The 22,384-nt window shown below is 48.6% G+C and overlaps 3 protein-coding genes across 3 annotated transcripts; all 3 read left to right on the top strand.

Moving 5' to 3' along the window:
* The first annotated feature begins 49 nt into the window (after positions 1-49).
* Positions 50-1,941, top strand: LOC309521633 (uncharacterized protein). The gene is made up of 2 exons (XM_082204356.1): positions 50-552; positions 1,641-1,941. The coding sequence occupies exons 1-2, from the start codon at positions 358-360 to the stop codon at positions 1,860-1,862; spliced, it is 417 nt and encodes a 138-aa protein (XP_082060482.1). The 5' UTR covers positions 50-357; the 3' UTR covers positions 1,863-1,941.
* A 1,530-nt stretch (positions 1,942-3,471) lies between these two features.
* LOC309521309 (uncharacterized protein) lies at positions 3,472-4,754 on the top strand. The gene is made up of 2 exons (XM_082203678.1): positions 3,472-3,865; positions 4,438-4,754. The coding sequence occupies exons 1-2, from the start codon at positions 3,608-3,610 to the stop codon at positions 4,678-4,680; spliced, it is 501 nt and encodes a 166-aa protein (XP_082059804.1). The 5' UTR covers positions 3,472-3,607; the 3' UTR covers positions 4,681-4,754.
* A 7,530-nt stretch (positions 4,755-12,284) lies between these two features.
* Positions 12,285-22,382, top strand: GPHA2 (glycoprotein hormone subunit alpha 2). Its single transcript, XM_082204352.1, has 4 exons — positions 12,285-12,789; positions 18,103-18,213; positions 19,251-19,435; positions 21,644-22,382. The coding sequence occupies exons 1-4, from the start codon at positions 12,663-12,665 to the stop codon at positions 21,743-21,745; spliced, it is 525 nt and encodes a 174-aa protein (XP_082060478.1). The 5' UTR covers positions 12,285-12,662; the 3' UTR covers positions 21,746-22,382.
* The last annotated feature ends 2 nt before the right edge of the window (positions 22,383-22,384 follow it).

Raw genomic sequence — 22,384 nt, 5'->3', positions numbered from 1 at the left:
ACGGCATTTCCGTGTGCTGCTCTGGTTCGCCAGAAGCGGCTTAGTCATGGTAGCCACATGAACCAGAAGCTGTACGCCGGCTCCCTCGGCCAGTAAAGCAAGATGAGCGCCACAACCCCAGAGTCGGTCACAACTGGACCTAACGGTCAGGGGTCCCTTTACCTTTTTTATATGTGTGCCACATGTGGGAGGAAAACAGGGGGGATTAAAAGGTAGCAAATAAATAAGCAATTGGCCAGCTGACGGAACCCTCTCCCGATGTCACCCACGTGACTGGCCAATGGGGCTGGCGCATCTGTGACATCACAGACCAGGGCCCACTTGGCCCCAGGGACTCCGCCACCATTTGTATTCACCATGCACAGCCTGCTGTGGGTGTTGTGGCTCTGCCAGGGAAGCTCTGCCGTACGCCGTGCTGCGGTGGAAGAGCAGAAGGAAGCCATCTCCCCCCAACCCGCTTGGGACAGCTTGGCATTCGGCTCCATCGTGGTTCTGGTGCTGGCCCTGGGAGCAAAATGGCTGCACACGAAGCCCAAGGCAGAAGATGCAGGGGTAAGAAAGGGAAGGGAGTTGGGGAGGAGGGTTCCAGTAGACAAACAGAAGGAGATTAGAAGAGCCAAAGGGGGCCCATACTGCCCTCACAGTGACCAGCCAGGTGCTCCAAAGGGAAATCCGCAAGCAGGATCTGAGCACAAAAGCAGTTCTCCAGTCATCGCTCCCCATCAGCTGGTATTCAGAGGTAGACTGTCCCTGAGCGTGGAGGTTCTGTTATCACAATAGATTTCCACAAGGAAAGGCCTGTAGCTGGGTCAGGTCATAAGGGGCCCCATCTAATCCAGTGTCCTGGGATGCCGCCAGCAAGCAGGACCTGGGTGCAACAGCAATGCTCTCTTCCCCACTTGGGATTCTGAGCAACTGTTATTCAGAGGCGTACTGGAAGAGATTGTCCACTTGGGAAGCTATCTCATCTAAGAGAAGGAAAACTCAGGTCCTAAACCTCTGCTAGGAGAAGGAACAGGCTAACGCCTCGGCCCAGTATACCTGAAGGAGCGTCTCCACTCCCATCATTCAGCCTGAGGTCCAGCTCCGAGGGCCTTTACTGCGAGAAGCGAAGTTACAGGGAAACAGGCAGAGGGCCTTCTCGGTAGTGGCACCCGCCCTGTGGAACGCCCTCCCATCAGATGTCAAAGAAATAAACAACTTTCTGACGTTTCGAAGACATCTGAAGGCAGCCCTGTTTAGGGAAGTTTTTAATGTTGTAATGTATTTTTAATCTTTTGTTGGAAGCTGCCCAGAGTGGCTGAGGATACCCAACCAGATGGGTGGAGTATAAATAACAAATTTATTATTATTATTATTATTATTATTATTATTATTATTATTATTATTATTATCAAACCCTATACAAATCTGGAGTGGAGTCCTTGGACTCCTCCTTCGACGACTCCTGCAGCCTAGTTGGTGCTAAAGGTATTGCTCTGGTTTCCTTTTGACCTCATCAGCACTTTGGCAAACCATTGCTCTGGCTGCTAGGGGGGGGGCACCCTTGGCCTGTTTTATCTCAAGCATCTTCCTATAATGTTCACAGCCCCTCGCTCTGCCTGACCAACATCCTCCTCCTCCTTCTCTCTCCTGTGCAGGAAGAAGCCCAGCTGGCCCACGAACAGGATCTGGAGCGGCACCTCTTGCACGCCTTCTTCCAGATGGAGATGGAGCTCGTGAAGCTGGTGACGCTCGTGCGGAACCACAAGGCCGCTCTCACCCTGCGCCACCGCGGCTGCCGGGCACCTGAGTGCCAGCTGGCCAGGGAAAGCACCAAGGCCTTCAACTTGGTGGTGTTTGACATCGAAGAGGAGGACTGAGCCTGGGGGCTGGGGAGGGTTTGGAAAGCAATACTCAAAATACTAATAATAAATCTATGGCAGAGGAGGCCGCAGGGCACCTTCATGGGGGCAGAAATTGCGCCGGTTCTGCAGCCAAAGGAATTGGGAAATGCAGGCAGAAGTGCCACAGGGAAGGCACAGGGAAGAGGGAGAAGTCGGGGGGGGGGGAAATAATGCTGGAGAGCAGGGCTGGGCGATATATATCAATATATTATCCCAAACTGATTTGAAGTCCATATCATAATTTTTGACCTGGCAATATATTGCAAATCATGGTGCGGGCACACACACACACACACACACACACACACACAAGGCACGCTAGGCAAAAATCACAATGTGGGAGGAAACATTAAGCCAGCCTATGCTTCTCTTGATTCCTGTAGCCCCTGATTCCTGCAGCGAATCAGAAGAACAGGCACCAGCAAAAATCTCAATGCAGGAAAAACCGTGAAGCCAAGCAATGCATCTCTATAGCTCCATCCTCATTTCAGACATTGTGATATATCACTATATCTCAATGTTTAGTTGGTGAGCCATCGCGATCTTGAAAACCAGATATCGCCCAGCCCTACAGGAGAGGGGCATTTTAAGCAGTATGATTGCATTTTAAGCAGTGGTTCAGTTCTAAGGGTTCTGCATGTGTGTGTACCCAGACCATTGCACCTTTGTGTGTACCCTCCCCCTGTGGCTAGCTGCCAAGTGGACTTTGCCCGTTCCACTCAAGCCAAATTACCTGTTGGAGAAGGAGACAGCTTGTGAATTTTGGTTGGAGAGTAGACCTTACCTTTTGCAGTTATACACAGAGAGATGCTTGCAGAGTAAGCGGATAATAAAGTAGTTTATTATATGTACATAACTTGGATAGGTTTCTCGTTGTAAGCTAACTTAACTGATCTAGAGAAGGCAAAGGCAACCATACTTGCTCCTTTGTTGTCAGAGGATAGATCCAATGTTACCTCTCATCACTGCGTATGTGTGTGTGTGTTTGCTTTAACTCTTTGATTTCCTTGCCTGAATTCAATCCTTTGAAGCTGCTATTTGCATGGGGAGGAAAGATCACATTCAACACCAACGAGGGCTGTCCCCATCATGCCAAATAGCACTTTCAGAAGCTTATTGCAATTCTGATAATTATCAGCTTCCTCCCCCACTACACAGCTGATGCTATTTGCATTTTTTAAAAAGAATGAAACCAATGCTGCATATTCAAATAATTGGGGCCCCAAGATGGTGCAAACCACCACCTGGTTGTTATCCCCAAGCCCCAGAAGTGGCCACTTAGTACATTGCTCCCCTCCCCGCCTCCAAAATAGAGGGCAAGATATCATTTATTTATTTCTTCCATTCATATCCTTCCCTTCCTCTTGAAGGAGCCTGGTGGGGTAGCAATTTGCGTATCATTTCCATATGCTAATTATCCAGTTCAGAAACCATTGGCTATGTTTTAAATAAGAGATAAAATGCATCTCACCATTGTGGGTGTGCCTGCTCAGTCTGCTGCTTCTGCCCTTGCTCTGCTCCCCTTGGATGGCCCCTCCACAACCCCTCCAAATGGAGAGGACTGTCCTCTGACAGCCTCTCAAGGAGACAAGGCCACCCATCAAAGAGGACATCTGTCCCTGCTGGGCCTCTTGGCTCAGCTCTCCCTGCCAGGAGAGGGCAAGAGGCCACCTCACCTGCCCAGGGGTTTGTGATGTCACTGCTGCTGGTGGCTCAGTGCCATGGTAAGGCTCAGAGGAAGGCAGGAAATGGCCATGGATGTTGTCCTGGGTGGGTGGATCTGCTGCTTGCTAGGGTGGCTGGCCCCCGCCTGGGCCCTAAGCAACCAGGACAACAGCCTCTCGGAGGACCAGGAGAACTACCAGGTCCACGGTCAGATTCTGCTGTGGCTGCTCAGCCTGGCATGTTTCTACAGCCTGGTCTGGCTCCTGGGAGGTTTCTCCATGGAGCAGTGCCCAGTGGCTCAGCGGGACACGGAGGTGAGTGCCTGGGGGCGGCAGAGAACTGGTGCCAAACCCACCCTCTGGCATGTGGGGCAAAGGGCAAAAGCCTGCATAGGGTGGCCAGACCTCCAGGGCTCTCCAGGTTTTCCTGGCCCCTCCAAGTAGCAGGAGGAGGGCTTGAATTTCCAGGTTGGTGTGAGTGTCTTCTTCTTCTTCTTCTTCTTCTTCTTCTTCTTCTTCTTCCTCCTGTACATGCAGCTTGCACAGACATTTTGACTTCTCCTCTCCCAATTAACCTCCATCTCCAGGGCTTAGTGGTGGGAAACAGAAGGGAGAGGAAGAACCACCAAGGCTGAGAAGGGTCATTAGGGAATTCAGTGTTTCAGGTCTTTGGGGCCTGTGTTTGTCAGGGTTTTAAACACTATTGCAAGCACCTTTGGTTAAGCCCGGAAATGAACCGGCAGCAAATGCCAGAGGTGGGGGGTGGGAGAAAACACGCAAGGAAAGGGCAGCCTACCTGGTTGTGGCTCCCCAGACCCCTCCAAGGGAATGTGGCCTTCCCCAGCCCCTGTCTTAACAACTGCTCACGGCTGCCTTTTTCTGATCAGGTCACGAACTGCCGCATGCCCCCACCGCACACGCCTTGTGGGCCCCGGCGCGGCTGCTCTGTCCGGTCTGGCCTGAAGTCGCTGGGGTACATGGAGCAGGAGCTGGTGAGCTTGATGTACAGGCTGCGCAAGCTCAAGATGGCCCTGGCCACGGGCTGGCTCACCGCGAACAGGCAGAGGAGCAGCACCCAGGCCGACCTTCCCGACGACTTTGTGATCTACGCAGTCCAGGACGAGACATAGGCAGTGCCCCAGACGGAGCAGAGGATCCTGGGAGGATGCGGCAGGATGAGAAATAAACAGTGAATTCTGCACGATGATCTTGTTGGCGCTTTGCCATGTACTTAAGCCAGCAAAACAAGTTTGCCTTCCAGGTAGAAAAACTGGAGTCCTCCCTCCTGGCCATAACAGACTCCAGGCTTCTTTTCAGTGGAAGAAAAATCAAGCCTTTGCACTGAGATTAGGGTAGAGGTTTGCTCATCCACACTTATGTTCGTCCTGTGCTTTTCTGCAGAAAACCTGATTGACATTTGTTACTATTCAGCGGACGCAGGTGGCTCTGCGGGTTAAACCACAGAGCCTAGGGCTTGCCGATCAGAAGGTCGGTGGTTTGAATCCCTGCGAGCTCTTGTTGCTCGGTCTCTGCTCTTGCCAGCCTAGCAGTTCAAAAGCACGAAGTGCAAGTAGATAAATAGGTACCGCTCCGATGGGAAGGTAAACGGTGTTTCCGTGCGCTGCTCTGGTTCTCCAGAAGCGGCTTAGTCATGCTGGCCACATGACCCGGAAGCTGTATGCCGGCTCCCTCGGCCAATAAAGCGGGATGAGCGCCGCAACCCCAGAGTCGTCCACAACTGGACCTAATGGTCAGCGGTCCCTTTACCTTTACCTTTACCTTTACAATTACAATTCAGAGCCAAATCATGGGTTTTTCTGGGAAAAGCAGTAGGGCAAATGAAAAACCTCTTGGACCTGTGTTTATAAAGCACAGGAAATGGATGACAAGACAACTGTGTTGGAGAAAACCCCACTCCTTGAGTTGATCAATAGGGTGTTCTCTGCTATTGTAGGGATGACAAAGCTGTTGCAAGCTTCATACTCTCCAACATTCTTGGGACCAAATTCGGGATGCTCCTTTTTTGGTCCTGAGCAAAAGACAAACGAGAGCAAAAGATGAACTGCTTTTGTTCCGGTGCTCGGGCACCACCCAGCTGATTCGTGCCAGAGAGCCAGACTGAAAATGAAGCATCTTCTGGTCTGGCACTCTGGTGTGACCCAGCAGAGCATCTTTTGGTTTCGAGGCATTCCTGGATCCAGTGCAAAAAAAGCATGTGAGTTGTAAGCTGAGCTCTGTTGCAATTATCCTAAACATAAAACTGGGAATGCAAAAGACTAGCCAAGCCAGCACCCTCCAGATGTTTTGAACCATTTCTTTATGCCGCAGAGTGGCAACCTGCAGTGTCAGGTGAAATCCTTTATCTGATTGCTCTGGGAAAGCAAGATTATATACCTCCTCATATCTTAAAATCTTTCCCAGAACAGTGGGATATCTTTACTCTCATTCCTTCGTATTTTATTAACAGAACTGGAAAGACTCCCAGTACATGCAGTAAAGCCAGTGCTTTTTTCAGGGGGTACTCAAGGGAAAGCGTACCGGCACCTCTTTTTTTGTTGTTAAAAAGTGTGGGGCTTAACTAACAGCCATGGGGAGTACTGGCACCTATTTTTCGGGGGGGGGGGGGTGGAACACTGAGTAAAACTTTCCTAGCTCATCACATTAAGAAAAGGTGATGGGACCAATCCAGATCATTATTGCCCCATTAGCCTTCTTGGAAGGCAGTTATTGGAAAACTTTATGCCAGGTTTTTAAAACATAAGCTTTAACTTTGTATGAAGGAGGATAATAGTATTATTTGGAAGGCAGAGATTAGATTTAAAGCCGGTCGCTCAACCATCGCTGTGTATTAGCTCACCTGGCAGAGAGATGTATACTTCAGTTCCTGGCACTAAGCCTTCAACGCCCTCCCGCCTTTATTGATCTTAAGACTGCTTTTGACTTGGCTCCAGGAGAATTGCTATGGTCTAAATCTGGGATGGGGAACCAGCGGCCCTGCAGATGTTGCTGGACTCCAGGCTCCCATCAGCACCAGCCAGGATGGTCTGTGGTCAGGGATGTTGGGGTTTGTGGTCCAGCAACATCAGTGTTGCCACAGGTTCCCCCATCCCTGGCTTGAATTGCAAAGAACCTTCCTGGGTCTCTCCAAGCTGGGTGTTAAAATAGCAAAACACACACACACACATTTCAGTGTGATCCGGTGTAAAGTGATACATAGCAGGACAGAAACATCCTAACTCCACACATAAGCTCATGGGGGGTTGATCTGGAGGTGACTGGCCAGAAACAAGGCCTTAGGGCTGAAATGGACTGCTCAGCAAAGATGCTGTGCAAAAAAGGTGAATTCACAGAACTGTAGAGTTGGAAGGGACACCAAGGGTTATCCAGTCCAACCCCCTGCAAGACAGATGTTAGAGATTGCCAGAAAAGGGATCGAAAATAAAACTACTAAAATGGTATTATATAAATCCACAGTGCAACCAGTGGCGGGAGCACACAGGAAACTGGCAGGAGTACAGCTAAAGAAGAGCAGATTCCCTTTGGGGATTTTCCAAGGATAGGGAAACACCGGATTTGGCAGGGATAACGTTCGGGGCAGCTGCTATTTCTGGTCAACACTGTACAGACGAGAGGAAATTAAAGCACACACAAGGGGTAGATACTCCGCTTTATTCCGTGGTGTGGATGGGCCCTCGGATGCCTTTTCAAATTGGATGAGAGTTGGTTTGAGGGAAAACTCATCCAACAGCAGTATTTTGTCTATAAACTACAGGATACCTATGGACTGTGGCTAACAGAGGGAGCACATTGGAGCCAGAGCATAGAGTCATGTGCACAAAGCCTGAGTCTCAGCCCCAAACAATGCAAGGGCCACGGGCTCCACAGACTTGATGTGTGATGAGGCCCAATTGTCAGGCGAGAGCCCCAAACAGGGTGCTGAACTCGTAACCTGGACTGAAGTCTCCATTATTATGTTTCATTATTACTCAAGGCCTTACACAAATTTAAACCACACAGATAAAATACAAAAAAACACCCTAAGAACATGAATGTTCATCGTTCAAAGGTAATTCAATTCTAACAGAATTAAAACAATGCAAAAAACAAATCTATTAAAATACAGACAATTAAAAACAGCAAAGCCTTTCCTTTAAAAAACCGTCAGTTCAGAAAGGCCTGTCAAAATAAAAGAGTTTTCCCCTGCCAGCTGAAGGACAACAAGGAGGGAACCTGCCTGACTTCTCCAGGGAGGGAGTTCCAGAGTCTGGGAGCAGCCACAGAGAAGGCCCTCTCCTGTGTCTCCTCCAAGCATACCTGTGGAGGTAGCAGGACTAAGAGATGGGCCTTTCCTGAAGATCTCAGAGCCCAGGCAGGTCCATATGGGAGAATGCGGTCCTTCAGATAGGCTGGTCCTAAGCCACATAGGGCTTTATATTTCATCCATGAAATTCACAGGGTAGCCCTGGAGAAAGTCTCTGCTTTCTCCTTTGGGAATGTTTCCATCTCACTATCCTGGTGGTCTCCCTCCCTCCTCAGTCTCTATGGCTACGGGCAGAAGAAAACACAGGATGAAAGCCACCCCACCTCTGAACAAGCCCTCCTTTCTTCTCTTTCTTTTGAATCGTACCTCATCTTTGTTTCCAAGTTAGATCATTTCTCTGAAAAGCACACAGGCAAGCTATTAGCCGGGGCAAGATCAGGCAGGAAGATTCCGCTGTCAGCAGAGAGTGCCAGGGCACTTCAGACTTCATTCAAACAGTGTCATCCACAGGGGTCTGTCTAGACCCCCTATTCCCGCCCCCCACCCCTCTGCACGCTCTCTTGAGTTTTGGCATTCACATCCCAATTTTCCTTCTGTTTTATTTGGCAGGCTGCAAAGGAATTTGTGGGGGGATTCCCAAGCTGAGCACAGTGATGGGCAGCTGCTTTCCGCAGAGCATATCTCACAATTCCTAGGGACAGTGGGGGCCCAAAACAACTTGGGACTATGAGATCGCCTCACTCCTACCTGGCCACTTCAATTGGCAGAAATGGCCCTGTTACAAGTGCCACATAATACCCATTCTACATTTGTAAGAACTCACTATTTTTGCGTGTGGCAGGACCTACTCCCTGCCTATTGACATCAGGCAGGCGCCTTCACTGTACTTATTTCGTTCCTGCGAAAAAAAATTTTTGTTTAGGCAAGGCAACCCAGTTGTTTGGAAAGTTGGTGCGAGCCTTGATCTGCTTTTAGTCTCTTGTTACCGTATATCAACTTCTTTAAAATCCGAAGTTACTGTTAATTTTTCTTATTAAGAATTGTATTGTTTCATCTTTTTTGTAATGAGTCTTGATAGGGTTTTTTTAGCACCAAGCGGTATATAAATGTTATGAAACAAATAATATACTCAGAGAATTATATTATTGCAGCAAGTTGTGGGGTGGGGGATTTTTCCTATGTGAAACTACCAGTGCTCCCCCCCGGGGGGGGTACTGAATGGTAGGCAGTACTGGCACCTTTCCCTCAAGATGTTAAAAATGTGGCACTTACTGTAACAGCACCTTTTTTCTTTTCTTAAAAAGGGTACTGCAAACTACACATTATGTGAAATGCATTTCCTTAAAAGTCTGCTCAGGACCACCCAGCTTTCTTTCTTATGAGGAAAAAGCAGCTGTGCTGGGCCTCCAATCCAGATCAGGACTAGGGTGGAAGGAGGTGGTTTTTAAAACCTGTTCGTTCCCCACAAACGCACACTGCGTTCCCTTCAACATTTCTCCGATGAAAATAGGGACATCCCATTCCATAATGATAAGTTCATTATTTATACCCCACACATCTTATTGGGTTGCCCCAGCCCAGTGCTTTTTTTCTTTAAAAAATGTTTAGGGGTACTCTCATTTTGACTGAAGAAAATCACAATTTTATCGTTAAAATTGGGAAAAATAAATACAGTAAATGGACAAAAGTACAAAGATTCACAAAATGTTTAGGGGTATGCGTACCCCCAGAAAAAAAGCACTGCCTCTGCCACTCTGGGCGGCTTCCAACATATATAAAAGCATAATAAAATGTTAAGCTTTTTTAAAAACTTCCCTATATAGGATTGCCTTCAGACAGCTCAGGGGCTGGATAACTCCATACCCTCCAACGTTTCTCCAATGAAAATAGGGACTTCTTAAGGAAAACGGGACATTCTGGGATCAAATCAGAAACTGGGACGGCTTCTCTAAATCAGGGACGTCCCTGGAAAATACGGACACTTGGAGGGTCTGACACTGTCCTCCCTGCCCCTCCCCACAATATTTTAGTCCAAAACGTCTGGTTGACTAAGGCTGAACTTGCAGGAGGGAGGGTTCCCTCTTTCGATGGAAACAGGATTTATCCCACCTGAGATTATATGCCAAGCAAACATCCTCTGCTGCTGTACTGGGAAGCCCTTCTGCCAATGCATTCCCTGGACGTCTGCCCCAAAGTCCTGCCCTGGCAGCACCACAGATTGCTTGCAGCCCGTCTTCCCCAAGGACTGCCTCCAACACCCCCCCCCCAGCTCGCCATGAAATATTGATGGCAAGAGCTTTATCCTGCGTTATTGCTTCCAGTAACTTCTCCTGGCCCCTGCCCCTGGGCACAAGGCAGATGTACAACCCAAAGGCTAATGGGCCATTTCCTATTTTAAGCTCTGCCAGGCCAGCTCTGCCAAACGGGAGGGGTGCACACAGCAGAGTGGGAGAGATGAGTCTGGGTGGGAATTAAGAGCACCCAGAAGCTCATTGAGGCTTCACTGGACAGCATTTGTCCCTGGCGTGGCAGAATCAGAGAACTGGAGAGTTGGATGGGATCCCAATGGTCTTTTAGTTCAACCCACTGCAATGCAGGAGTCGCAGCTGGTGGTGGTCTGCTAAGCAGCTGGCATTCTCAGCACAGAAAACATCTGCTCAGGAAAGAGGGATGGGTGAATCTAGCCATTTCAGTTTCACTGCGTTTCTCGTTTTTCAAAGCCTTAAGTTCTGCCCCAAAGATTTCCACATCAGTGCATCATCAGCATCAGCATCATTTATTAATTAAATAAATTTTCTGTTTTACAATTTAGAATACTCATTTAAACATCCTTAAAATACCAATGACTTCCTTTCTTCTTTCCATGGTTCATTTTGCGTTTCATAAACCCCTGCAGTTTTTACAAAAACTAAGCCATTCAGTATTCCATAATCACATCCATCAAAACTTATTTACACTGTTGAATTTATCTTTATGCTGCCAACATTTTCAATAAACATTTTTCAATCTTCTCTAAACATATATTCTTCTTATTCTGACTTTCGGGGTTGGTGTGTTGTGCGACAAGCACAGAGAGTGCAATGAGATTGAGTGTTTGGGGGGGAGGCTCGGTTAATTTCACTGTACACAGGTTGTACATTAACAATAAAGGTATTATTATTAGTATTAGTATTAGTATTAGTATTTTCTTATTCTATATGTCAAGTCTGCAAACTGCATATTCTGTCAGCTTAAGTTGCCATTCTTCTTTAGTTGGGACCTCACTCATTTTCCATTTCTGGGCTAACAAAACACGGGTCACAACAGTGGAATATTATTATTATTATTATTATTATTATTATTATTATTATTATTCCGATGAAAATTCATTGGCATTTTTAGTCTCCATTTCTCATATTTCCCATTTTGGCATGCAATTTTACCACACATTTGGTGCAGAACTCTCCCCTCAATATACACCCCTAATATACATAAGATATGGTTTTATTAACACACACACACACATATATATGCCACCTGAGGCTAGGATAGAGGTGCTCACAGAATCAACAACCCAACAGATTTTGCATCCTCCTTAGGGTTCCAGGAGAGCCTCAAAGTCTAGCACAGAGCAGAGATGCCTCTGTGTCTCCAACTTCCAGCATCAGCCCAACACTTGCGTACAACCCTTCCCTACACAGAATCATAGCTTGGCCTATTGTTCACCACCCTAGGAGGATGTTGGCATCCAGGCAGATGAGGTGGGAAAAGGCCCACCCATTTGTCTCTATGGCAACAAGGCAACCTCATTTAGATGTTGTGAGAAGCACTTAACTGGCCGGCAGCTATGGCCATTATCTTACAAAAAAACATTTCTAATCATTGCCTCTCCTACAACAGACCCTCCAAGTGTCCCTATTTTCCAGGGGTAGTCCCGGATTTACAGAAGCTATCCCTGTTTCTTATTTGATCCTGAAACGTCCCACATTTCCTTAGGACGTCCCTATTTTAATTGGAGAAACGTTGGAGGGTATGGAGTTATGCAACCCCCGAGCCAAGAAGATAAGTAACTATACAACCTTTAGAAGACGTCTGAAGGCAACCCTGTACAGTGGTACCTCGGTTTAAGAACAGTCCGGTTTAAGAACAATTTGGTCTACAAACTCCTCAAAACTGGAAATAGTGTCTTGGTTTGAGAACTTTACCTCAGTCTAAGAACGGAATCCGAACCGTGGAAAGGCACTGTCGGTGGGAGGCCTCAATAGGGAAAGTGCACCTCGGTTTAAGAACGGTTTCGATTTAAGAATGGACTTCCGGAACAGATTCAGTTTGTAAACTGAGGTACTACTGTATAGTTCTTTTAATGTTTTAGTGTGTGTGTGTTGAAAGCTGCCCAGAGTGGCTGGGGCAACCCAGTCAGATTGATAGGGTAATAATAATAATAATAATAATAATAATAATAATAATAATAATAATAATGGAATAGGACATCGCCATTTTCATCTGAGAAATGTTGGAGGGTATGCTACTGGATCCAATGAAGTGGGATGTCAGAAGAATCAGGACAGTTTTTCAAAGTCTGATAGTTATTTATACTTCCAGACCCCTCCTGCCACCCCCTTGCGCCCCCAGGTAACCCCCCATGGGACAGTAGCACCCACTTTTAAAGTGCCGTGGTTGAGCACCTGCCTGGCCTTTGGAAGAAAAAGAGGGGGGGAGGGGGAGGGATGCATGCATGTATTTGAGATGTTCTTGCTGCACTCTGCCCTTTCTTCCCTTCAGGCAGTTTTGGAACCAGCGGATTTGTGGATTTGACACCCTTCAGCTTTTCTGACTGAGCAATTCCATCAGAAGCGCTCAAGGAACCAAACAATGGGTGGCTTATCTTTTGCTCTGGAGGCACTGTGGAAAAAGCGGGGCAAGCCTCTCTGGCACACAAAGGCCCTTCAGTCTCCTGTTCTTCAGCTGGATAGAGCAAGTCTTCTCTCGCCCAGGGCAGGTGAGTGGAAACTCCCAAGAGGAGAAGGAGGAGGAAATGCCTTGTCTGGCTGAAGAGCCCAGCCTCCACCAAGGCCGAAAAGGCAAGCCACTGGACCTAGATGGGTGGTGCGCAGCACTGATTTTCTGCCCCACCAAGGGAAGCCACTTACTGGGCAAAGCAGATTTGGACTTGAAACCTGGGTGCATGAATGCAATTCACCGCTGCAGTGCTTGTTAAAGCATGTATAAAAAGGTAAAGGGACCCCTGACCCTTCGGTCCAGTCGTGGCCGACTCTGGGATTGCAGCACTCATCTCGCTTTATTGGCCAAGGGAGCCGGCGTACAGCTTCTGGGTCATATGGCCAGCATGACTAAGCTGCTTCTGGCGAACCAGAGCAGCGCACGGAAACGCCGTTTACCTTCCCACCAGAGCAGTACCTATTTATCTACTTGCACTTTGATGTGCTTTCGAACTGCTAGGTTGGCAGGAGCAGGGACCGAGCAACGGGAGCTCACCCCATCGCGGGGATTCGAACTGCCAACCTTCTGATCAACAAGTCCTAGGCTCTGTGGTTTAACCCACAGCGCCACCCACATCCCTATACATGTATACTTAGCATGTATACTTAGCAGTAAAGTCTCATGTCAATGACAGAGCACACTCTCTGCATACAGACTTTTTCCCTGCCCAGAGATTAGATAAATGCTGCCAGTCAGAGCAGGCTGTACAGAGGTAGGAGGACCAACATGCTCCATGAAGGCAACTTCTCTTGGCAGTTAAAGGATTCCAGTTTGACTCCAATTATGCTTGCGATACCCTTAACATGTCCCTGAAATGCCCCAGCAAGATACAAAGAGGATTGAACGGGCTACAAAATTTATTTATTTATTTATTAAATTTATAAATGAACAAAGAGACAATTCATTTAGGGAAGGTCATAGCTCAATGGCAAAAGAACCCAAGCTCTGCATGCACAAGATCACTGGTTCAATTCCCAGTACCTCCAGTTCGAAAGATCCGGTAGGAATTGATGGGAATGGCCTCTGCCTGAGCTGCTACCTGTCAGAGCAGACAATATTGGGGTTGGCTAGACCAAGAGTCTGACCTGGTAGAAGGCGACTTCCTAGAGCAATGGTTCCCAAACTTTTTCCAGCCGCTGCCCCTTCGGTTTCATAAGACTCATCCCCAGTGGCCCCTTACCCTACCCTGTAAAAAGCATGATGCGGAATAGTATCTTGCATGAAGACAATAACTCAATAGCGTTCAAATCAGGAACAATTTAATTGCACATTTGTACAAAATCCAGGTAAATTCCACCAAACGGATTAACTTGATGCAATGATAATACCAGCTTTTCAAAGCCTTATAGTCATTCATACTTCTAGGCAGGAGCTGGAAAGATTGACACCCCCCCCACACACACAAGGGCGCAGGCCCGGAATTGGGGGCGGGGGGCACAAAATTGTGCCTCTCCACTCTGGCTGGGAGTAGCTAGGAGCCCACCTACTTTGCCATGTGCTCCTTCGCTCCTCCAAATGACCAACATCTCCTTGCCAAGGGTGCAAGGGAGCCTACATATGTTCGTGCTTCTAGCACCCCTTGCTGCCCCCTTGCTTCTTAGAGACCCCCCCCAATTTCCACTGCCACCCAGGGGGTGGTACCCTCACTTTGGGAACTATTCACTGTCTTAGGCGCCATCTCTGTCATTTTTTCCAGCACCTACTGAAGACCTTCCTCTCCCAACAAGCCCTTTAAGTGTGGATCTTGACTCTTGTCTGCACCTGTCCTGGGATTGCTTTTATTAGTATTATTTCATCGCTTGTTGTTCGATGCCCTCTTCTCCTTTGGGGAGAAGGAGGGCATATAAATTCAATAAATAAATGTTGCTGGAGACCTGATAGTCCCAATCCAGCAGCATCTCTGCGAGGGTCCTCCTGGGTGGAGCAAGAGCCTTGTGTCCTGGAATAACCTCAACATCAAAATGGATAAAGCACCGCTCGAAAGGGCGATTGCATCTTTGCCGAAGCAACAGAATTACCCACTTAGTGCACATAAGAGCCAGAAGACTGTCAGGCCCCTTGGCAAGGAAACAGGCTGCCTTGGCGCCTGCCCGCTAGCTCAGCTCACAGAGCTTGGCCCGCAGGGGTTTCCCTTTCTGGTCCCTTGAACACCTTCAGCCTGGAGCTTCTCCTTCCTGATTCCCAGCACAGGAACAGGAGGAAGCTGCCATGCCAAACCATTGGTCCATCTAGTTCTGTGTTTCCTGCTCTGACTGGCAGCAGCTCTTCTGGGTTTCAGAGAGAGCTCTCTCCCAGCCCTCTCTGGAGATGCCAGTGAGGATTGTAGCTGGTGCCTTCAAAGCACTTCCACTAAGCTATGAGCCTTCGCCTGCTGTTCCCATTGGGCAGTTTCCCCAGGAGGAGGTGGACTGGATGGGCAACAGCCACTGATGCCCCTTGTCCAAATCTGTCCACCTGTCTCCTTATGCTCACATATCCTAGAATCGTAGAGTTGGAAGGGACCCTGAGGATCATCTAGTCCAACCCCCTGCAATGCAGGAATAGGAATATGCAGCTGTCCCTTACGGGGACTGAACTTGCAACCTTGGCGTTATCAGCACCATGCTCTAACCAAGTAAGCTATCCAGGTAGAGCAACGAAAACAGTTTTAAAAACCCACAGTACACAGAAGATTTGTTTGGGGCAGCTTTTTTTATCAGGAGGACTATAACTCAGCAGCTGAGTATTAAATTTGGGTGCAAAAGGTTCAGACCCCAATGGCAACTCCAGGCAGAGCTGGGAGTGACTCCCTGTCTGAAGCCCTGGACAGCTGCTGCTGGTCAGAGCATGATGAACAAATATCCTGAGCTGGTATGAGGGAAGATTTGCTTCTATACAAGGCTGAGATAATTCCAGCTCTCCAGCCCTGATCCCTTGCCTTAGAGTCCTCTACCTTCTTGGGTTCCGGGGGTTCTTGCGGTGGGCATGGCAAAATGCTTATTCTGCAGCAGAAAAAAACCTGGCTGTGCTCAGAACCTCTCTGCAAGACACCTAAACACACCCCAACATAAATGAAAGGAATGAAGGAATAGACAACACCCTCCCCGGGAAAGCCACCCCCCCATAAAAGCTTGATTTAAATTCAAACGGGCGGGCAGGGGGAGAACAGGGCCTTGATGAGTGCCAAGGGGGCTGTCAGAGAATGTCATGGTGCCAGGAGGAGATAATACTGGGGTTAGTGGACCTCCAATGAAACTCACTCATTACATTGCTAAACTATGGAACTCACTGCCACAGGAGGCAGTGAATGGCCACCAACGTCATGGTCAGAGGCAGGAAATGTTTCTGAATACAAGTTGCTGGAAACTGCAGGAGAGCGGAGGGCTCTTGTCCTCAAATCCTGCTGGTGGTATGTTTCCCTTGTGGGTGGGCCACTGTGAGTATAGGATGCTGGACTAAATGGGCCACACCTCAGCCAAGGCTCCCCCCACGTTCTGTGCTTTTTCTTGCGCAGATATTCTATGTTGGGGGCGGATTGCAGGTGTTTGGGGAAGTCTAGCTAGCCAGCTGCGGGCTCGGTTACTGCAAGGCAGCAGGGCCCAGAACAGCAAAATCATTCCAGGAACTTTGAAAGGCAGGCAAGTTGTGGCGCTTGGGTTTCAGTGGGGCTTCGGTTTTGGCAGACGGGCGGGCTGCTGCGTGAGTGGCACCGCTTTACTTCTCCCAGTCAAGATGAAGTGGGTGGGGAGACAAGGGAGGTGGGAGCTTAAAAAGGGAAGAGCCCAGGTGAAGAGGAGAGGCAGCCACCTGAGACACAGACACCTCTCAGGACTGGAGACAAGTCAAAGTCTGCTTTGTTAGTGGACTGGAATAATTCCATCAAGGTCTGCAGGTAAGTGCATGAGCACATGGGGGCTGGTTAGGACTCAGAGCACAGTTTGCAAGGATAATCTGGGTGATGCAAACTGACCCGCAGGCAGAAGCTGGGATTTTGGGCAAGCCACAGTCAGCCTTGGAGTGATGCTGCAAGGGAAAAAGGTTGCAAAATAAAGCTTAACTTTATCCACTACAGTGGTACCTCGGGTTACATACGCTTCAGGTTACAGACACTTCAGGTTACAGACTCCACTAACCCAGAAATAGTACCTCAGGTTAAGAACTTTGCTTCAGGATGAGAACAGAAATAGTGCGGCGGCAGCGGGATGCCCCATTAGCTAAAGTGGTACCTCAGGTTAAGAACAGTTTCAGGTTAAGAACAGACCTCCAGAACAAATTAAGTTCTTAACCCGAGGTACCACTGTACTTTCAATTAGTTTATCTATGGAACTCACTGCCACACGAGTCAGTGAAGGCCAGCAACCTAGACAGCTTTAGAAGAGGATTAGACAGATTCATGGGGGTATCGATTGCTACTAGCTACATTGGCTATGCTCTGCCTCCACAGTTGGAGCAAAAAATGCTTCTGAATACCAGTTGAGAGTTGCTGGTTTCCACAGGCATCTGGTTGGCCACTGTAAGAACAGGTTACTGGACTGGGTGGGCCACTGGCCTGATCCAGCAAACAAGTTCTTTTGTTCAAAACCACTTTGCACACTCGACAAGATGTGCAAATGGCACGTCCCGATTGATTGGTGCGCAAATATACCTGGAGAGGGTGGGGCAGGGGACTTGATGCTGCAAATAGGTTGCTGAGACATCACAAGCAGGTCATTGCCAGCAGCTGTTGCAGTTTTTAAAAACTTTAGTCCAAAACATCTGGGAGAAATCTACAACTCCCATCAGCCTCGGCCAAGATGACTGGGAGTTGTAGTTCAAAATGGCCATGTTGGCTGGGGGTGGTGGGAGTTTGCAGTCCAAAGCACTTGGAGGGAACCAGATGGCTTTGACGCCACAACCAGAGAAGACGGAGGGGGATAGGATAGACGTCTTCAAATATCTGAAGGGCTGTTCCATGGAGGATGGAGCAAGCTTGTTTTCTGCTGCTCCAGAGGGGAGAACCGGAACCAACAGATTCAAATGGCAAGGAAGGAAATTCCATCTAAACATTGGGAAGAACCTTCCGACGGTAAGAGCTGTTTGACAGTGGAATGGGCTTCCTTGGAAGGTAGTGGACTCTCCTTCCTTGCAGTTTTAAAAAAGAGATTAGATGGCCATCTGCCAGGGATTCTTGAGCTGTGATTTCTGCATTTCAGGGGGACAAACTAGATGACTTTTGCATGGTCCTGTCTCACCCAACAGTCCTATGTGTGTTGTTTTGTGCACTCTCTCCCTCTCTCTCACACACACTGATGTTGCCTTGTGTATTTACTAAAGCCAAGCCTCTCGCTTTCAGAGACCCCAGAGGCCATGCCAACTCTCCTCTCTGCCGCCGTCCTCTTGGTGCTGCTGGCCACAGGCTGCTGGACTTATGAAGCCACCCCTGGAGTCGGTTGCCACCTCCATCGTGAGCTGCAGGGCTTGGGGGTTAGGGGGGAAAGCAGCCAGTCCTCAGCAGGGGACTGTCTGCCTCCGCAAAGAAGCTGCAGGGAGGGAAGGTGTCTGGGCCCTTGCTGAAACACCCAGCCTTGTTTACTTCTCACACCTGTAGGGCCTGGCGTCCAGCGTTCCCAGGAGTCTTGCTCAATTCGCTGCAAATCCTGCCTTGCAGGGGGGGGGGGATTCGACTAGATGATCCTAAGGGGGTCCCTCCCAACCCTACAATTCTGGGATTCTATAATAAAAGTTCTGGGCTGGCTCCGGCAAAGCTATGCAATTACATAGATCAATGCAACAGCGATACCGATCCAAAGCCTCTCAGAAGCAGTGGGTTCAGTGTCATAAAGACCCACAAAAGGGTCCTTCCAGGGATTTGAGCCCTGCTGGAGATGCAAGGATCTCAGCCTGGGAAGGCAGGAGACAACAAAACAAAACTGGAAACTCTTGCCTTTTTTTTAATTGTCAAAGCAGGTTTTTGGAATCATCCTGGATTATCACCAATTATTTAGAATCCATCCTTGGTGGATAGGTTCACTATAAAATTCCCCCTGCCCCCAAAGAAAATAATAAAGAATATATCTTAAGAATTTGAGCAGATTTTGTTTTTTTAAAAAACCTCAAACAACAGCAGGAATGTTATGACCATAGGCCAATAAAAGCCCCTTCCCCCCCTTCTTTTTAAAACAGGGGTTGGGAATACCATTTGTATTGCGCCTAACTGCTGTGTGGGGTGGAGTGGGCGGTAGGGAGACTGGGGGCCGGAGGGGGCCACATCTGGCCCTGAATGAGATGGAGAACCCCAGCCCTGTTCTAAAGCAAAAGCATTCCTTCCTTTGGCATGTTTTTAGGGTTGCCATGTGTCCTTCCCCCCCCCCCAGGACGTCCTCTTTTTTTCAGGGGTAAAATTTCCGTCCAGGTGGATTTCTTATATTTGCAAAAATGTCACGTGTTCTCTTTTGCTGCCCACCCACGACTGCCCTGCTCTTCCTCCTCCTCCTCTCCCAGCTTTCAGCGTGACCATCAAGAGTGACCCCCGAGGGAGCTGCCGCAGCAGGCAAACGGTCCAGGCCTGCGTGGGCTACTGCGAATCCAGCGCCTTCCCCTCCAAGTACTCCGTCCTCCTGGCCAGCAACTTCAAGCACAACATCACGTCCGTCTCCCAGTGCTGCACCATCGCCAAGATGCAGAAGGTGAGTGAAACGGACACCCATCTATGTAACTGGAACTTACACATACCCTGCAACTGGTTTGGTGGTGGTTGCTTCATGCAAACACAGAGTTAAACTGCGGAACTCACTGTTGCAGGATGCTCGCCAACCTGGATGGCTTTAAGAGAGGAATGGGCAAATCCGTGGAGAATAAGACTATTGGTGGCTTCTAGCTATGCTCTGGCTAATAATAAGAATCATCATCACAATAATTTATTATTTATACCCTGTCCATCTGGCTGGGTTTTCCTAGCCACTCTGGGTGGCTTCCAACCGAATATGAAAAACAATACAGCATCAAACATTAAAAACTTCCCTAAACAGGACCGCCTTCAGTTGTCTTTTATAAGTAAAATAGTTGCTTATTGCCTTGATATCTGCTGGGAGGGCGTTCCACGGGGTGGGCGCCACTACCGAGAAGGCCCTCTGCTTGGTTCCCTGTAGTCTCATTTCTCACAGTGAGGGAACCATTAGAAGGCCCTTGGAGCTGGACCTCAGGGTCTGGGCTCTGCCTCCACTGCATACCCTCCAATATTTGTCTGATGAAATAATAAATAAATAAATAAATAAATAAATAAATAAAGATGTTATTTATACTTTGCCCATCTGACTGGGCTGCTCCAGCCACTCTGGGCAGCTTCCAACTTATTAAAAATAATAAAACATTGAACATTTTAAAAAAATAACTTCCCCATACAGGACTGCCTTCAAATGTCTTCTAAAGGCTGTAGTTACTTTTACCTCCTCGGCTATGGGTTTGCATAATTCCATACCATCCAACATTTCTCCGCTGAAAAAAAGGAAAAGCAGGACATTCTGGGATCAAATCAGAAACTGAGACAGCTTCTGTAAATCTGGGACTATCCCTGGATAATCGGGACACCTGGAGGGTCTGCTGGCACTGTGGGACAGCAATGCTTTTGAGTACCAGTTGCTGGAAGCCACAGGAGGGGAGAGGGCTCTTGCACTCGGGGGTCCTGCTTGTGGGCTTCCGAATGACATCTGGTTGGCCACTGTGAGAACAGGATGCTGGACCAGATGGAGTCCCTTTGGCCTGATCCAGCCAGCTCTTATGTTCCTATAACTAGCAATGTGGTGATGGAAAGTGTGGTGGTGGTGGCGGCCCCAGCCCCTCCTGTTTGGTTGGTTCTGCCAGTGGAGGCAGAGAGAATGATAGGCACCAAGTCAGACCCATTGGTTCATTTAGTTCAGTGATGTCTACACTGACTGGCAGCAGCTCTCTGGGATTTCCGGCAGGAATCTCTCCCAGCCCTCCTGGGAGATGCCAGCAGGGATGCTCTGCCACTGAGTTATGGCCCTTTCCCCATATACGAAAATCTAGAGAAAGGGATAGGTTGCAGCTCATGAAACTCTGGACTAGGCTGAAGGTGAGCATGACATGGCAAAGGCCTAGTTAGAAAAGGGGCTGAAGTGGGCGGCCAGAGCAGGAAAAGCCAGGCTCCCACAGCATGGTGCTGAAAATGCCAAGGTTGCAGATTTGATCCCCGTATGAGACAGCTACATAGTCCTGCAAAGCAGGGGGTTGGACTAGATCATTGTCAGGATCGCTTCCGACTACAATTCTAGGATTCTACAATCCTAGAACTGTAGAATTCGAAGGATACCTCCAAGGGTTAATCCATGTCCGACCCTGTGTAAGGCAGGAATCACAGCTAAATAATCCCCGACAACGACCATCCAACCTCTGCTTAAGTGTCCACCACCTTCCAAAGTACAGCTCTTACTGTCAGAAAAGTTCTTCCTATTGTTTAGTTGGAATCTCTTTCCGTGTCAGTGCCAGTGTGGTGTAGTGGTTAAGAGTGGTAGATTCATAATCTGGTATCCCGGGTTCGCGTCTCTGCTGGGTGACCTGGGTCACACTTCTCTGAAGTCTCTCAGCTCCACTCACCTCACAGTGTGTTTGTTGTGGGGGAGGAAGGGAAAGGAGAATGTTAGCCGCTTTGAGACTCCTTAAAGGGAGTGAAAGGCGGGATATCAAATCCAAACTCTGCTTCTTCTCTTCTTCATTTGAACCTATATGTTCAGGTCCTTCCCTCTGGAGCAGCAGAATACAAGCTTGCTCCATCTTCCATGTGCCAGCCCTTTAGATCGTTGGAGACGGCTCTCCTTTCACCTCTCCTCTTCTCCTGGCTAAACATACCATCTTCTGCTCTTTTCTTTCTCCTACAGATAAAGGTGCATCTGCGTTGTGGGGCCACACGGCCCGAGACCATAGAAGTCTTCACAGCAAAGACTTGCCAGTGTGACGTGTGCCGCCTCTCCAGATATTAGGAAGTTGGCGGTCCCATCCCTGCTTGCGGCCTTTCTATGCTATCAATTGCTGGCTCTCACTCCCCTGGTCGCCCCCTTCCCCTCTCCCAACCAGAGTTTGCTTAATTCAAGGATGTAGCCCAGGGGCAGCTGCCTGCAGAGCCACGCTGACACCTACTACATCCCCCAAATATTGCCTCCTTACATACTTGGCAAACTAGTGAAGTCAACTAGCCTGAAGGCTGCAGTGGCGGGAGAGGCTGGGGCCACTCCCCCCCCCTTGTGGGGGCTCTGCCCCACAAGTTGCAAATGCAAGCAAGCAGAAGAAACCTTTTGTGGAAACAAGGAGGATATAAATACAACGAAATAAAATATAAAACCACAGCCATGATTCTCCCAGCTCTTTCCACCATTCAGATCTCAGAGGCATCAGTGCCACCTGCCCAGCCGCGCCCCCCCCCCAAAGCCACTGACATCAGACGTCAAAATCAGCCGTGACATGGAAGGTTTCTCTTTATTGAATACAGACTCGTCCAGCAAAAGGAACACAGGGCAAGGGCGAAACTTTTAATAAATAAGACCAACGACGCCCCTGCCCCCCTTCAACAAAATAGCTCTCTTCTGCAGCATCCTCCCTCCCCCCCACCCACCCCACCCCAC

Source organism: Podarcis vaucheri (genome assembly GCF_965113315.1).
Source record: "Podarcis vaucheri genome assembly, chromosome: 16".
Taxonomy (NCBI): domain Eukaryota; kingdom Metazoa; phylum Chordata; class Lepidosauria; order Squamata; family Lacertidae; genus Podarcis; species Podarcis vaucheri.
This window is presented reverse-complemented; position numbering and strand designations above follow the sequence as displayed.

Excerpts from the sequence above, each read along its gene's own strand:
- LOC309521633 (XM_082204356.1), top strand. The coding sequence starts at position 358 with ATGCACAGCCTGCTGTGGGTGTTGTGGCTCTGCCAGGGAAGCTCTGCC. Across the intron at positions 553-1,640 it reads CCAAGGCAGAAGATGCAGGG|GAAGAAGCCCAGCTGGCCCA; the intron begins GTAAGAAAGGGA and ends TCTCCTGTGCAG.
- GPHA2 (XM_082204352.1), top strand. The coding sequence starts at position 12,663 with ATGGGTGGCTTATCTTTTGCTCTGGAGGCACTGTGGAAAAAGCGGGGC. Across the intron at positions 18,214-19,250 it reads AGTCGGTTGCCACCTCCATC|CTTTCAGCGTGACCATCAAG; the intron begins GTGAGCTGCAGG and ends CTCCTCTCCCAG. Across the intron at positions 19,436-21,643 it reads CCATCGCCAAGATGCAGAAG|ATAAAGGTGCATCTGCGTTG; the intron begins GTGAGTGAAACG and ends TTTCTCCTACAG.
- LOC309521309 (XM_082203678.1), top strand. The coding sequence starts at position 3,608 with ATGGTAAGGCTCAGAGGAAGGCAGGAAATGGCCATGGATGTTGTCCTG. Across the intron at positions 3,866-4,437 it reads TGGCTCAGCGGGACACGGAG|GTCACGAACTGCCGCATGCC; the intron begins GTGAGTGCCTGG and ends TTTTCTGATCAG.